The sequence below is a fragment of the Chelonia mydas genome, chromosome 12 (assembly GCF_015237465.2).
Source record: "Chelonia mydas isolate rCheMyd1 chromosome 12, rCheMyd1.pri.v2, whole genome shotgun sequence".
Taxonomy (NCBI): domain Eukaryota; kingdom Metazoa; phylum Chordata; order Testudines; family Cheloniidae; genus Chelonia; species Chelonia mydas.
The window spans coordinates 18371113-18388209 of NC_051252.2; the positions used below are offsets into that span (position 1 = coordinate 18371113).

A 17097-nucleotide genomic window follows, 5' to 3' on the forward strand; every position below is an offset into this window, starting at 1 on the left:
TAATTACTAGTATCTTCCATTAGATCTGACTGTATTTCAGTGGCAAATCATTCTCTATAACATTTCAGAACATTTTGCTCTTCTGTTCTTGGTGTTGTGAAACACACAAGTGTTTTGCTGTCAGCCATCAAACAAATTTTGGGTTGCAAATCTGAGGGAAGAATCAGGGCCATCATTCAGTTTGTAGTTTTTATCTTATTCTGATTGCTCAGGGCTTACTGTATGGACTTCCTTCACTATCAGTTATGCAGGCTGTGACTTAAATAAACCCCCGAATCTGATTTTAATGCCACTTATGCACAATACTGAGTAAAAGATTTGAAGATTATTCTTATGTCTATTGAGGCAGCTGGTATTAATGTGCTTCCACCTTGCTCCACCAAGTGATAGCCAATATTTATTGGAAGAAATGGTGGAGCAGGATAGTGCTAAGGTTATGACCACTGCAGGCTTTGCTGAAGTGGAGCCCAACCAATGCTGACATGTTTTCTTAGTGATGCACACTACTTCTGTGTGAACAACCAGACTCCAGTTCCCAATGGGATTTTTATCTGAGAACCTATATACTCCACTAGCCTGAGAAAGTGACATGCTTTCCCCTCACCGTATCTCAATGAGATCTTCAAATGCTCTGGTCTAGCCATTTTGATTGACGTGCAGTACGTGGAACATAGCTGGTCAAGTGCAGGAGGAAACTCTAAAATAGCATATTACAACTCTTTTGAATTTCTCAGGGGGGAGACATAGGCCTCTTTTTATAATTAAGGTCATGATTCCTTCATCCTTTAGAACCTGAAACTAAATATATCTATCTTTTTAGTTTTAGTGCATCTTATTTTCCCTGAAACGTAGCAGATTAAGGGTGGTTTTGTTCCCTTGGTCAGCCCATGCATCTCTCCCCACCACACACACACTCGCTACAAACAAAACCCAAACCCCTCAAATAAAAAAATCCCAAAAACATAAATACTGACATAAAATTATTATGAATTGATGATTGTACTTGGTAAATTTAAATCCTGGAATAGTGTGGAAAAAACAGTGTGAGCCAGAGGGATCAGTGGGATTTTTCTGGTCTGATATTACTCAAACAGCAGAGCTAGAAGTAAACATTTGTACCCCTTGAAAGTTGGCATTCCCAGTTTTCCAGAGATGCACAAGTATTTAACTTCCATCTCTGGCAGGTTGCAAGAGCATGGACCTTAAAATCACATTGGTGTGATTAACACTGCCATTCTCCCTAGCCCATCATTTGCGTTCTGGCATAATTTTTAATACCTAATTACCCATAAACAGAGATTAATGCTTTATTCCGCTTTAAGGCTGGTAATCCCACCTTGCTGTTTTCAGATTCAAAAGGTGTTACAATGAGCCAATAAAGTTGAAGTTAAGTAGAGAAAATAATATTTAAAGATATAGAGACTGTTATTTGTCCAATTATAAATCAAAGTAAGAGCTACAAGGGCCCAGTGAAGTTAAATGAAGGAAATTTCAGAATGAGGGCAGTCAAGAAACTACAAAATTTTATTTTTAACTTAAATAATGGGAACTGCATATGACCTCAGCAGCAACGCTTAAAAATGCTGAGTACCAAGCAGGTCCCCTTGAGATAAGCAGGAGGTGAATTACAGGATTGGGCCCCAAAAGCAGCTTTATTTGTGCCTACATGTGCTTGGTGGTATTTTTCATTCTTGTTGTTAATGCATTTACAAGCTTAAAAGTATGTGAAGGGTATTGCTCTCTTATAGTAGTTTAACTTAATCAAAGGTTTATTTGATTTACTAATTTCCCTAAAACTGCACAGGCACTGGTTAAAAATCTTACAGCAAAACTATTGAGAACTTCTTTATATTTACAGAAATTCAGTGTGTGACTCGGTTGCACAATTGTGGTCGTCTTAGCATATGCACAACGTGCCTCGGGTGGCATGTGACCAGGATTCATAACCGAATTTGGTCCACTGTTGGGATTATTAACTTCCAACCTAGCCCAGGTGGGAACTGACTGGGAGTGCGATGTGAATGCTGATCCATGCCCCCACAATTGTAATGAGAACAGAGAATGATCTAGTATTGATGCAAAGGGAGATTTTGAAATATGTAATAAAAATCATCATTTAACAAATGAAAAAGCCATGATTTTCTATTTCTCTTTTCCCCAATTTATTTTATGGAGAGAGACTTTACAGAAGGATTAAAAAAATGCAGCTTCTCATTCCATCTGTCTGATATTCACCTATCTCAATTGCGTAGCTCAGTGCAGTGGAAGATAAGAGTGCTTTTCTGGGAGCAGTTACTACTGAAAACTGTATAATTGTTCCTGAAATGGCAAAATCTTATTTACAAAATAATCTAATTTAAGGAAATAACCATACCCTGAATTGCATGTGTCCTCTTGGAACAAAACATGCTCTTTTTATATATGGTGTCCTAAATACTATGGGGAGGGGAGCCTTATAAATAGGCTTGCTGCTACACTCCTCCATGCAGAACAACTTCCCACCAATTTGCTTGTCTCTGAGTATCTGCAGAATTAGATAGAATACCATGTAAGTGGCCTGTCTCAATATATTACCAGCAGTTATTCATATCCTAAGATCTGAAGACTAGCTTAATTGGAACTGGTAAAATAAATAAAAATTTCAAATGAAATTTTAAACAAACAAAAAAAAAAGCAACTGTTTTTTGTGAAGGTTTTCCCCATTTATTTGACCAGGTATAAACTCCACTCCATTTCCTGGTTCTTACAGGACAGACCCTGTGTAAGTGTCCCTGCTCTGATATGTGGCACTGTTAAAACCAATGTTTCAATAAGTGCCCATCACAAAAATTCCCTCCTTTGCCTATGATAATACCCAGGAACCAGGACCAGTGTCTGCTCATGGAGAGCAAGAGTTAGGAACGGGGAAAAATCATTCGTTTTTCCATTTAGACAAACTCGTGTTCTCAAACAAGGTGTGAGGCAACAGCAATTGCCAAACAAATTTATTCATGTGGACTTTGCTGGAAATGTGTTGGGCATATTCCCCCTCCTGAAAAATATACTGACTATACTCATAGTAAAGGAAAAAGTCTGAGGATGCAAATAGGAGGGAACAGAAAGATGTCTTTCTCCAAGCCGCTGTTAGTCTTTGTACCAAATGTCAGGTATTTAATCTGTTCTATTCCTGCTTTATATGGTAAATCAAACACATGCTCTTCAGAAGTATTTTTAGGAATCCCAGGAATAAGTCCTTTCTAGCAATAGCCAGAGAGCAGGTAAACTCTATCAACAGCAAGGAAACCACCCTGACATCCCTTTAATTTGATGACAGTATTTTAACAAGTAATTTTCTGGGGGCCCCTTGCCAGCACATCATGTATATGCAGCCTTCCGAGCAGCCCACTGCCACAGGCAGCCTGAAGAAACAATGAACAAAAATGCATTCACAAAGTAAAGCCCATGTTTGGAAGCTGAACGTTTTTCTTCTTCCAACCGAGGATATGCTTGTGGATGTGTCAAGGGTAAACAGGACTGCATTGACTGAAACAACAAGGCACCCTACAGTTGCTTGTGTATTTCTGGGGGAGGAGGGAGTAAGAAATTTTGCTATTCCCTCTTGAGGAAAACTGAAGGTGACCATTAGAAATGTGGATTAGTCTATCCATTCAGGCATGGCTTGATCTGCCACTGGTTTTGAGTAAAGGAGGTTGGGAGAACTGTATTTACTCCCTGAAACCAGTTAACTTGCTTTCAGTGAGCTCCCACTTGCCTCTCTAGCAGTCTTGAGAGGAATTGTCCTGGAAACAGCTGGAGTGACATGTAACTGCAACATGAGTATGTACAAAACTCTGGGTGCATTCAAACATCTCACTGGCATGCCTTATTCTTGCCAAAGTTGGCATTTTGGGAAGGTGCTAGTAGCTTTCCAAGCTGATGAAGCTCGCTTTTGATATAAGGCTTTTGTAGTGCAAAATAAAATTTAAAAAAAAAAGTCTGAAAACTTGATTAGCTCTAGGCAAGGGGTGGGCAATAATTTTTGCAGGGGGGCCACTCCATGAATTTTGGTAAGTCATCATGGGCTGCACATTGCCACTATATTAATGGAGGGGTACGGGATCTGGGAGGGAGTTTGGGTGCGGGAGGGAGCTCTGGGCTGGTACAGAGTGTTAGGGTGCAGGTGAGGGTGTGGGATCTGGGAGGGAGTTTGGGTGCAGGAGGGGGTTCTGATCTGGGGCAGGGTGTTGGGGATGCGGGAGAGGGTGCGAGGAGCAGGCTCTGGCCAGGAGGCACTTACCACAGGTGGTTCCTGGCTGGCAGCACAACAGGGCTCAGGCAGGCTGCCTGCCTGCCATGGCCCCACGCCACTCCCAGAAGTGGCCAGCTGCTGCTGGCATGTCTCTGTGCACCCCTGGTGGTGGGAGGAAGGCAGCTCTGTGCGCTGCCCTCAGCACCATCCTCACAGCTCCCATTGGGGCCATGGCATTCAGGCAGCCTGCCTGAGCTCCCCGCTGCGCTGAAGATCGTGAGGGGGCAGCCAAAGAGCCTGGCAGGCTGGACAGAAATGTTAGATGGTCCGGATCCAGCCTGTGTTTTATTTTGCCCACCCCTGCTCTAGGCAGAGGTGACTGACAAACCAGCAAAGACTTATCTTCCCCTGGTTCACACCTGCTCAACTACTACCATATTCTGTCATTCCCTTGCCACATAGAGCTGTGCGACATAGAAAACCAATATAAACCACTAGAGCTACTTACTCATGGGGTAAACTCTAGTCACCCGCTCTGATGCCTACTCATTCAACAGCTTGCAATATGTTGTGAGACCACGAGAAAATGGGGAAACTGTGCATTAGGTAAACCACAAGAATCAATGTAATCATGAGGCAGTAGACTGGGAATTCTTACTGACCCAGATGTTACCACTTGTCCGTTTCCTGAGCTAGACACAGCATGAAGCAGGCCATTTGTGCACAGACCAACTTTCTGAAAGGAAAAGAGATGAACCTGTGTTCAGGATATCTGTTCATCAAACTCCACAGTGTGTCTGTTTACCTTCCCCTGGACTCTTGTCTATTTAGACGGTATGCCTCCAGGTAGGGACTGTCTTACTGGGTATCTGTACAGTGCATAGCACCATGGGACGAATGGTGATTAGGGCTTCTAGGAGCTACTACAAGGAGAAGAGGAGGGAAGGAGAAGGGATATTGTGTACAGTAAATGCCCCCACTACGTTAACAGCTAAAATTAATGTTGGACATAGATAGAAAAATCAATGGATGTGTGTGCTATGGTAGCCCTCTTAGCAGTTACAGCGTGCTAGGATTAATGTTAGTTTCACAGACCAAATTAGCTAGATTTATGTATATGCAAAAGCTTTGCTCCCAAAGGGGGAGAAGTGGTTTCCATTAGGATCAAGCATGTGCTATTCTTTGCTGTATCTGTCAGAGAGTAGTAAACCTCCTGGCAAGGCTCTCTGTAACATCTATGACCTGTGTGTCACCAATTACTGTGTCTGGGCTATATGTATATCTGGTACTTCCTGGCACAGAAGGTCTAGCGTGGAGATAAAACAGTGAACCCTTCAATAAGCAGTGTCTGCATCACTCTTATCCCTAGGATCCTGACTACCACTAGATAGATATAGATATAGATAGAATATTCTTTAAGTGACAAAGTGTTTATGGAAAAATTCTATTTTTAAAAGACTGTTTCTCAGGTCTGCATGGCTGCTCTCAAGATTGATATTCAGATTTCCCTGCATGTGCAGATTCCGCATTGACATTATTGATGTAAGATTCTGCTCTCAGAGCCACATGGCAGATTCTCATCTCTGCTCTTTGCTGGCTCTGTATGTGCAAATCCCCAGAGCACACAGTAAACGCAGAGGTGAGATATGCCATGCAGCAGATGGGAGTGCGGAGCTGTGCCTGTAGAATCAGGAGGATGCTTCTCACCAGATAGGAACAGGCATATGTCAAATCAAGTGCCCAATGCACTCATATCTCTTTAAGCACTGTACTTCAGTACTCAGTTTGTTCTTGCAATCTATTTTAGAGCAAAACTGAGTTACTTACATTTTTATTTTTAATATACAAAGATGCCAGCTGCTTGTGACTTTAACTCTCTGTACTTCAATAAAGAAACAAATATTTTATTTTTCATCTCTTGTACATTCTCTAAAATGATTCAACAAAATGCCAACAAAGAAGCCATTCCCCTCCCCCCCCAACAATGCATTTTTAAAATTTATTTCAGATGAATATTTTGATAACACAACACAGGTGTGTTAAAAAACGTGAGTAGTAGTAATGAATAAAAATATATATCATAATGCCTTCTCTGCTGAAGAATCCCAAAGCTATAGTGGCTAAATGATTCCATGCAAAGTCAGGAGGGAGAGAAAAAAGAAAAAGTAGTGATAGGAAAACAAAACAAAAGCTCACAGCTCTCTTTTTTTTAATGTGTGCGATCTATTACTTGTCTTCTCCTTTGGTAATGGTGTGATTCCTGCTGTCGAGTGAGCAGGCAACATGGCCTTTCATAACCAGGGAACTGAGATTTGCAGAAAATGCCAGATCCATGTACAATGGCAGTGCCTTTGCAGTCATCTCTTCCCCACTGGAAGTGTGGCTGGCTCAATAGCGATACTGCCAGTGGTTCCCCAGCAGCTTCTCTTGGGTTTTACACATCATGGAGCAGAATTGATGCTGTTTCAAAGTAGCATTAACTTTTCTGATCTTTACTAACTAAAGATTTCTAGGGTTATCAGGGGAGCATCCCCTACAGCAGCTGCCTCCCATCCCCTACTTTCTTCTAATAGGTGTCCCACAACCAACCATGACCGTCTAAAAAACCAAATCCTTGAGATCTGTACAATGTGGTCTTGAATTGGTGTGGAGAAACTAATCATATGCACTAGCCACATACACCCAGTATTTGTAGACAGTTACTCCCTTGTACAGTGTGCATCAGAGTGGAATTTGGGGTTATATACTATAATGAATTCATTTTACACTCCCACTGAAATGCAGCTCTTTCTGGTGCAGAGCAACTCTACATAATAAAAGGAAGGAAAGAATAATACTGTGTCCTATTATAAAAGCAGGGCACTTCAGTCAGATACAGTGTAATGACTTAATTCTGTTATCTTTGATAAATTGGAATTTAACTGCCTTGTTTTTGGAAGATGGCATGAGACCTTTAATGCAAGTAGTGAGGACCTCTTTAGATCTTCTCCAAATGGTGGCTCTGAGCCCTAAATGCCATACTGGGAGACTAGTTCAGAACGATCTACCTCACTAATGCCCCTTCCAACAGGAGCTTAGATTTTCTCTAGCTTGGGGCTTCTGTCCTGCAGGTTGGGGGAGGGCCTCGGGGCTTCTGCCTGGGGCCCCAACCAGTCTAACACTGACCCTGCTTCACAGACCCCCTGAAACCAGTTCGCGGACCCCTGGGGGCTGCGGACCCCCAGTTGAAAACTGCTGCCTGAGAGAACTGGGTCTTCACCGCTGCTGATGTGGTTCCATCTCTGAGGCTCCTTCTCCCTTATATAATTACCAGAGGTAGGAAGAACAGTGAAAGGATGCCTTGTAAACATCTGCAAGGACTGAGAGTCACTGATAGCAAGAGATGAAAGGAATAAGGGTAAAGAGGAAGAAGGTAAGAAAGATAGGGAGGGATAAGGAATGAATGGAAAAGGGGAGTGTGGCTCTATATATGAAGTAAATGCAAGCAAATGTCTATGTAACCCAGAGGTTTTTGAAGTGTGGGGTGCACCCAGCGCCCCTTTAGAGGGGCACAGAGGAATATTCTGTGGGGCTTGGGGAGGGAGTGCCACGTCCACCCCCCATTCACCTTCATGGGCCATCCTGGCTGTGGGTCTGTTTTGTCTGGGTTGATGGGGGTCACAACCAAAAATTGTAAATCAAAGAGAGGGCTCTGCTCAAAAAGTTTGAAAACCGCTGGTCTAACCCACTTTTCTGCTGTAATTGCCTGCTTATTTGCTACTTATTCATGCTGTTCTGCAGAATATGTGCCCTGTTCTCTTACACGCACGTGCACACAGAGCTGTCAACTATTTATAGAATCAGCATGAGCTGTAGTGAAAACCAATCAAATTTTTTAAATCCTCCAGGAGGTTTGTTTCTGTAACAGCACCCTCTAAAGAAGGGAAATCGCTGGATAGTGGCACTGAAATACAGAGCCTAGTTTTGTCTTCATTCAGAATGCAAGTGAGGCACTGGGCAAGTACCACTGAAATAAACATTGACACCCACTGATTCTTTTTTAAAGGCTGTGGGAAAGGCGTATAATAAAAGTGACAGCCATAGTAGATATCTGTACCTAAAAAGAGAGAAACTGGCTCTCTGAAATACTGAATTACATTATGAAAAGTCTCTATTTTTCTAATGATATGTGATTCATTCTGTCTGAAAAAACTCTGTCCAATTTTTGCGTTGTAGGAAGAAGTACAAAGCTATAAAAACTGGGGTAAAATTGATTTCTCTGAAATTGCTGCATCCTTACCCAGCAGAAGCTCAGACATGCTGCATCTTTTAGAGGAGACCATAAATTCAGTAGCACAGCATGGATATATTATTAACATGGAATTGTGGAACTACACCTAATACAGAGATACAAGCCAAGTTCAGTTTAGCACTCCTGTTCCTATAGACAATATAGGAGAGAAATTATCAAAATCAAGATGATTTTATAGCAGCTATCAAGCTGCTTTGTGGAGAAAAATTGTAACAGGTTAGAGTTCAAATATATATCTGGAACAAAAATATGCATTATCATTAGTCTCTCTGTAGAACATTTACATGTCCTTGAGTTTCACAATTTAAAAAGATATAAAAAAAAAAAGACCCAAACGATATGAAAACAGAATGGAGTTTGTCCTGTACAAGAGATAGTAAATACCATTAGATCGACAACGTAGACTCTGAAAACTAAGATGTCAAAAATATAGCTTTTTTTGTGTGAGTTTAATTTTTTTTTTTAAACAATTAACTAGTGGAAAAACTTGGCTCTCGGGACCAATAATGGGCTATAGACTTTCTTCTCTATAATGCCTCTTCCAAGTCCAAGGCAGATGAGTTGTGATCAAGGGCTGTTACCATCTGTAACATATGGGATACCGTCTGTTGGGAAATTATATTTGTTATAGATTAGTATTAATGAAAATATGGAATCACTGTACACATGGGGATTTGGAGGCTATGGACGAGTCTGTCCTATTGACTGAATTAATCCAGGGGAGGCAGAGATGCCTCTAGGAATGGTACCCTTGTTTGAAAGATTCATAAATCAGTTGGGACACAAAAGGCTACACAGTAATGATCCAGCCCAGCAGGGGGAAAAACTGTTGTCTGTGAGGAAAGGCAGGTACCTGTATAGGTAAATTATTATGGGAAGTGATAGGAGATGGAGAGCAGAGATGCATGTAACCCTGAATAAAGTCAGAACCTATAATCAGGCTTTGGGGACAGATTACATTGCTAACATTCAGCTGGTATCTGTGTGAATATGATCTATGACCTCCTAGTTCACATGCCAATGCAAACCCACCTTGACCATGTCTAAGAGTTCAAAGCTTACAACTGGCAGCTGTGTAGAAAACAATGTGGGGGAAATCACAGGGGCGGGGAAAGGCTGATTCAGTGTGAGCCACTGAGCTGCTGGTATGTTGACAAGAGGGTGGTGGGGAGAGCCTCATGAAAGATGACAAACCTCTGAGTAAATGCAATTCATTGTCCTGGAATGGCAAGATTATGCCTCGGCTGGCTGAGCAACTACACAGGGTTAGGACTGAGGCCTGGTCTGTGCTACAAAGTTAGTTTGACATAAGCTGCCTTGCGTCAACCTAGTTTTGCACATGCGTATACCTAAACTTGTCTCCCACTGATGTAAGTGCCGCATTACGGCAACACAGTAACACCACCTCTTCAAGCGCCATTGAGCCATGGTTGATGTACTGAGGTTGATGCAGTGCGAGGGTAGACTCTGCATTACCTATGTTGACCCTAACAGTCCTCCAGCAGCTGTCCCACAATGCTTGACTCTGACTGCTCTGGTCACAATTGTGAACTCTGCTGCTGAGGGGTCACGGATACAGGAAGCCCTTCCTTCCACCCTTTAAAACCCTGTGAATTTTTAAAATGCCTTTTCCGGATTGCCCAGGTTGGAGAGCACATCTTAGAAGCCCTCCATGGTTGCACAAAACTGCCCAGCTGACCATGCCAGCCCCCAGCCCCGCCTCTTCCCACCGCCTCCCCTGAGCACGCCACATTCCCGTTCCTTCTCCCCACCCCACCCCGAAGCTGTTTGGCAGCGGCCGGGAAATGCTGGGAGGTAGGTGGAGGAGTGGGGATGTGGCACTCAGGCGGAGGGAAAGGAGGAAGTAGGGGAGGGGAGCTTGGCTGGTGGTGGGTGCAGAGCACCCACAGAGTTGGCACCTATGCTGATGGCACCCCCAACTTAACAGGACACAGCTATCAACTTTTCATTAATTTACTCCTACTAGAAGAGGTAGCACCAAAACAAAGGAGGTGGAGGTTTTTATCTGCTTCTCAGTCCCCTGTACAGTTAGAGGGTAGGGCCATGCGGAGCTGTTTATGTATGCAGGGATGTCTCTTGAATCCTCCTGAGAGATCTCGATGAAACTTTCATGGAGGTACTCTGCAATCCTCTCCCTTAGGCTTCTAAGGATGGCTACCTTATTCTCTCTCCTCAGTAGGATGCTTTCCCATGCCAGCTGGAGATAACTTTGGGCAACATTGCAGTAAACGGGCTAGCAACATATGGAACCAGCTGCCTTCTGGAAGCCAGTAGCAGCTGTGCTCTCTGTGCCTTTGTCACTGTCGAGTAAGGTATCAGCTAAAATTTCTACCGTCCATGGAAAATGGTGCCAGTATTCAGTACCATTGCCCTACAGTCATAGAAGTGTCAATAATGTCTAATTTAAAACTTTAGGGAGTAAGGGAATGGAGTTCTAAATCTTAACTTTCACTTTCTGTTGTGACTATACTGACTTCACATACTGCAACCATGGTTCTCACAGATCAGTGTGTGTATCTAAAATGGACATGAATGTTCCTTCACCTTCTTTAGCTCTGTTCCATCCATTTATTAAGTTTTAATGTATTTGCTTTTAACTTCCACAGAATTTTTTTTGCAGTGTTTTTGTTACGCAATAAAATTCAATTGTTTGGAAAAGAATTAATCTTTATTCATTCCCAACATATGCTGCAGAATGCCTACCAGTACTGAAAGAATGCTCTAATTATTGTCGAGTGTGACACAACTCGTAGGATCAGTAACAAATACCATCATAAATGTACACCATAAAAAATTAATAGGTGCCTTGATACTGTTATATTCACAGATCTGCCCCATGAACCACACAATTCCTAACCAGTCATCAAACCGCAGGGACAAGTAGAGCACAATACACCACAATGAATTATTGTAGCTTACTGTTAAAGGGCTCTTTCAAAGACTCCCCAACCAAATATAGCCATTCTAGTAGCCCTTGTATCTGGCTGCTCAAACTCAGCAGACAGCCATTCCACTTCCACTGAGGTGGCACTTTCTCCGTTTGCTTCACAGATATCATGCAGGACACAGCAGGCAGCTATAACCATTGGGATGTTTTTTTTTTCCACTGAGAATCAATCTTAAACAATGCAAGCATTTCTTCAGTCTACTGAAAGTGCATTCAACTGTCATTCTGCACTTGCTGAGCCAGAGTTAAATCTTTACTTGTTGCTGTCAAGGTGGCTGGTGTACTGCTTCATGAGCCAGGGCACCAAGGAGTAGCTTGGCTCCCCCAGGTTTGCTATTAGCATTTCAACATCACCAGTGGTAATCCACTGGTTGGGAAAGCAAGTCCCTGGTGGTAGCTTTCTGAACAGTCCTATGTTCTTAAACATGTGAGCGTCATGCACCATCCCTGACCAACCCATATTGATGCTGGTGAAGCATCCCTGGTGATCCACCAATGCTTGCATAACCATAGAAAAGTAGCCCTTTCTGTTGATGGCACCCTGTGGCAAGGTAGTGTGGTGCCAAAATAGGGATATGAGTGCCATCTGATTCAATTCAGGAACTCCACTACTGCAAATCCATCCCCTATGTCCTGCACGTTGCTGAGAATCTCAATCCTATGTAGCAGGAGATGAATTCTGGCTCTGCACGCTTGCATGACACTGACCCCCATGTGGATTTTCCAACTCCAAAATGGTTTCCCACTGACTGGTAGCAATCCAGTGTTGCGAGTTTCAACAGTGGGATTTTCAGTCACTTCTCCAGTGTCAGTGCCGCTCTCATTCTGGTGTCTTTGTGCGGGAGGGCTGGAGTGAGCTTGGGCACATGCATCCAGGAATGTAGCTTTACACATCAGAAAGTTCTGCAGCCATTGCTCATCATCCAAAGCCTGTATTATGATGCAATTCCACCAGTCAATGCTTGCTGCTTGGGCCCATAAGCAGCACTCTACCACCTGCGGTTGCTCCAGAAACACCAACAACCACCTTGAATTGGTTCTCCCTATGTCTCACAGCCATCTGCCCTCCATGAAATTGTCATGTTCCCCCCCAATTCTGTTGTTGCAGCTCTGCCAATACTAGAGGATCGTGCATCTTGTGCTTGCAAAGCTCGTGACATTAATGCAGAGCTGTGCGGACTCTACGCGTCTGTCTTAGATGGCGGATAGCAAGAATGGTCACACAAGTGTTTGGGATTTTTTAAAAGGGGGAAAATGTCATGGATATAGATGACATTTTGGGATGATGAAAGTTGCATGCTGGGAAACTGACCCCTTACTCCCAGTCATCCGTGTGACTCGTTTCTGCCCCACCATGCATTGCCAACATTTCCCAGAAGACAGTGTGCTGATATGTATCCACTGTTCATCAACACAAGCGCTCCTGGTGAGTACACACAGCACTGACACAAGGAGTTAAGTATGCACATGCACAAGTGGTATACTAACTGCAGCAACTTTAAGCTGATGTAATTTGCGGTGGCAAAAATTTCTAGTGTATACATGCCCAAAGATGATTCTGCTTTTTTTTAAAATGTTTGGTTGGTTGGAATATTTTCCCCTCACTTTTTCTCATATGCTTGGTTTTACTTTACTTTTACTTCTTGTGGCCTATGAATATGTTTAGGAATATTCCACTCTTGAGTTATCCCAGGTGAGGTAAATTATCCTTAAACTCCAGACCTCCCCCACTCTGAGGCCAAAGCCCCATTCAGGCCTCACTCAGAGACCTGGATTAGAATCCTTTCTCCATAGGTGCTGTTGATGCTCATGCTGCAACTCACATGATGCATGGGAAAAGCCTAAAGACCACAGACAAGCAATTTGAGGAGCAAAGGTGACCTCATCTGACAGTTGTATTTGCGGGGGCTATACAAATAGAGAACATGGAACAAGCCTATACTTGAAAAGGCTGATGGTGCAAGCATCTGCCACACTAGTAACACAACTGATTAGCATATATGAGTGCTTGCAGTGGTGCACAAAGGTTGCGAGCTCTAGCAGTTGCACCCATTCAGAGTAAAACTCTGTACCACTGTATTGTACATCATTAATGCTAGTTTAGACAGAAATGGCTGCCCTGATAGTGGCATAATTGCAATCCGTCCTCCAAACATGTAACACAATGCTGCTCAATATTAGGCTATGTGTACACATCAAAAAAACAAACAAACCTGGAGCACTGAACCTTGGAGTCCGAGTCAATTGAGCTGCAGGGCTAAAAATATCAATATAGATGTTCCCACTTGGTCTGGAGCCTGGGCTCTGAAATCCGCTGATGGTGATGGGTGGCTGAGCCCAGGGGCCAACCTGAGTGGGAACATCTACATAGCTGTGGGGCTAAAAAATAGCAAAGCCCAAGTCAATTGCGCTGGGCTCTGAGAGTTGGTGCTATAGGTTTTTCTTTATAATGCAGACGTACCCGTAGAGTCTGCCCAGAAACTAGCCCATAGCCACTGGGCTTTATGAATAGCAGGGGTGTGTGGCGGGGAAGGGTTTGAGAAAACACACAAACTGAGAACAGACTAGAACAGAGAGAGGCAAGAAGGCCAAGCATTAGCCTGTATGCACAGTGACCCTGGGAAAACTAGACAGTACTTTGGGTCTGATATTGGCAACAGAGGCTTGGGGTTTGTGTTCTTGATTCCTCCTGCATTCAGAGGAGCAGGATTTTGTATGTTCCTTGTAAATACGATTTTGTCAAAGAAAATACCAGATGTTTCAATTTCTACTTCTATATGGAACATCCCTAGGGCCCTGAATGTTGAGTAGCTTCTTTGTCTCAAAAGTAGATTAAAGTCCTCTATCTTCAGGACTGTAAATCCAGCACTTTTCACGAGAACTAAGTTTCCTAGGAATTAAAATAACTGATTTGCTTTTAATAAACCGGTATGTGTATTTTGACTCGTGATTTGGATTCATGTAGGTTTCAGAGTAACAGCCATGTTAGTCTGTATTCGCAAAAAGAAAAGGAGTACTTGTGGCACCTTTAGAGATTAACCAATTTATTTGAGCATGAGCTTTCGTGAGCTACAGCTCGCTTCATCGGATGCATACTGTGGAAACTGCAGAAGACATTATATACACAGAGACCATGAAACAATACCTCCTCCCACCCCACGCTCCTGCTGGTAATAGCTTATCTAAAGTGATCATCAAGTTGGGCCATGAATGATCACTTTAGATAAGCTATTACCAGCAGGAGAGTGGGGTGGGAGGAGGTATTGTTTCATGGTCTCTGTGTATATAATGTCTTCTGCAGTTTCCACAGTATGCATCCGATGAAGCGAGCTGTAGCTCACGAAAGCTCATGCTCAAATAAATTGGTTAGTCTCTAAGGTGCCACAAGTACTCCTTTTCTTTTTGATTCATTTAGGTGTTGCCTGAGTAGGGGCTGCAGAAAAAGACTTCTGCTTTCTGCTTTCATTACTGATGTCTGTCTTGTTCTGTTTCTCTCACCAGTGTTGTTAATAACAATACTTGTAGTGGAAGGGATTGCTGTGGCACAGAAGACACAAGGTACAGTATTGACAAGATTTTCTTTAAAAGAAAATATGTTTTTTGTAATTGTAAATAAAGTAAGCTAGGTAGATACGGGAAATCCAAAATGCTTTCTCATTAGGATATTTCACTTTGTAAGATTTACTTCAGTTTTTTATATATATTTTTCCTTATTTATTGCATTTCATTTTGCCAAATGAATACAACTCTTAATGCAAATAAAAAATAGTTAACTGCAAATAACCAACTATCTTTTTCATATCCAGATCAGTTCAGTCCTTATAAGTAGAACAAAACAGTACAGAGCCCTCCATTTTCTGTGTATGTCAGCAAGCCTTTCCAATTTTTTTAATATGTCTGCATTCCCTCAAAATGTTAGGAGATAGTCCCCATTTGGGGGTAGGGAAGAGGCAAATGGCTTTACAAGCCAGTTTCTCCCGTAGGTTGGAATAACCTGCATAGGAGAGAGAGAATTTCTCTGAGTTGACACTTGCAGAATTTCTTTTGACTTCTTCTGCAGAATTCAGTCTCCAGAATTCTCCCAAGATTCTTATCTATTTTGGAGGGACCCACTAGAGGCTGCTAGGAACTCCTTTCACCATAGAATCCCCCTCAAAAGCCCAGTTCTCCAGTGTATAAGGGAAAGTTGCATAAGTACATTATGGTTGTTTCCCCTGTGAGAATGGGAGGATCTAGCAGAAACCCAGTTGTCCTGCCCTACCCTTTCCAAGCCTGCAGATCTTAAACTCCACCAAGGGATATCCATGGTGTTAAGATGGTAGAGAGGTGGCACGGACATCTATGCCTGGAGGGCCCCTTCTGTGTGCATAGCTCCAGGGAGTGATCTGGTATGGTATCTTAATTTATCAAATCAATTAACCTCAAGGCAGGAATCATCGTTTTCTAGGCCTGGTCTACACTACGGGGTTAGGTCGAATTTAGCCGCATTAGGTCAATTTTAAAATGAATGCGTCCACACAAACAACCCCATTCCGTCGACTTAAAGGGCTCTTAAAATCAACTTCTGTACTCCTCCCCGGTGAGGGGAGTAGTGCTAAAATCAACCTTGCTAGGTCGAATTTGGGGTAGTGCGGACGCAAATCAACAGTATTGGCCTCTGGGAGCTATCCCAGAGTGCTCCATTGTGACCATTCTGGACAGCACTTTGAACTCTGATGCACTAGCCAGGTACACAGGAAAAGCCCTGGGAACTTTTGAATTTCATTTCCTGTTTGGTCAGCGTGGCAAACTCCGCAGCATGGGTGACCACGTAGTCCCCCCAACAATAGCAAACAAGCTCCAGCATGGACCAAAAGGGAGACACTGGATCTGATTGCTGTATGAGGAGAAGCATCTGTGCAGGTCGAACTCCAATCAAAAAGAAGAAATGCAAATATATTTGCCAAAATCTCACAGGGCATGGTGGAGAGATGCTACAACAGGGACACACAGCAGTGCTGTGTGAAAGTTAAGGAGCTCAGGCAAGCCTACCAAAAGACAAAGGAGGCAAACGGTCGCTCCAGGTCAGAGCCCCATACATGCCACTTCTATGATCAGCTGCATGCCATTCTAGGAGGGGACCCTACCACTACCCCACCACTGTCTGTGGACACCTGCAAGGGGGAAGTCTCACGCAACAGGGAGGAGGATTTTGTGGATGAGGAGAATGCACAGCAGGCAAGCAGTGAATCCATTCTCCCCGCCAGCCAGGACCTTTTCATCACCCTGGAGCCAATACCCTCCGAAGGCGGGATCCCCGACCCTAAAGCTAGAGAAGTCACCTCTGGTGAGTGCACATTTGTAACTACAGTACAGGGTTTAAAAGCAATAGTGTTTAATGTTTGATTTGCTCTGAAGAATTGGGATGCATTCGCAGCCAGTACGGCTACTGGAAAAGTCTGTTCACATGTCCGGGGATGGAGTGGGAATCCTCCCAGGACATCTCCATGAAGCTCTCCTGGAGGTACAGGTACTCTGAAAGTATTCTGGAATCATTGCAGCACAAAGCATGGCAGCAAATGGTCCTGGGTTTTGGTCACATTGAAGCAACATTCAGTCTATATCTTTCTC

General features: G+C 43.2%; 2 protein-coding genes across 5 annotated transcripts in view; one reads left to right on the top strand and one right to left on the bottom strand.

Annotated features, from left to right (window-relative positions):
* The window catches only part of LOC102947665 (borealin-2), a 208130-nt gene that overhangs the window by 43985 nt on the left and 147048 nt on the right, over positions 1 to 17097 (bottom strand). The window lies entirely within an intron of this gene.
* The window catches only part of NETO2 (neuropilin and tolloid like 2), a 51197-nt gene that overhangs the window by 3511 nt on the left and 30589 nt on the right, over positions 1 to 17097 (top strand). For all 4 annotated transcript variants that reach the window (XM_037877755.2, XM_043526053.1, XM_037877757.2 and 1 more), the window contains exon 2: positions 14989 to 15045. In XM_037877755.2, coding sequence (XP_037733683.1) covers positions 14989 to 15045 — 57 coding nt within the window. The remainder of the gene's footprint in view (positions 1 to 14988; positions 15046 to 17097) is intronic.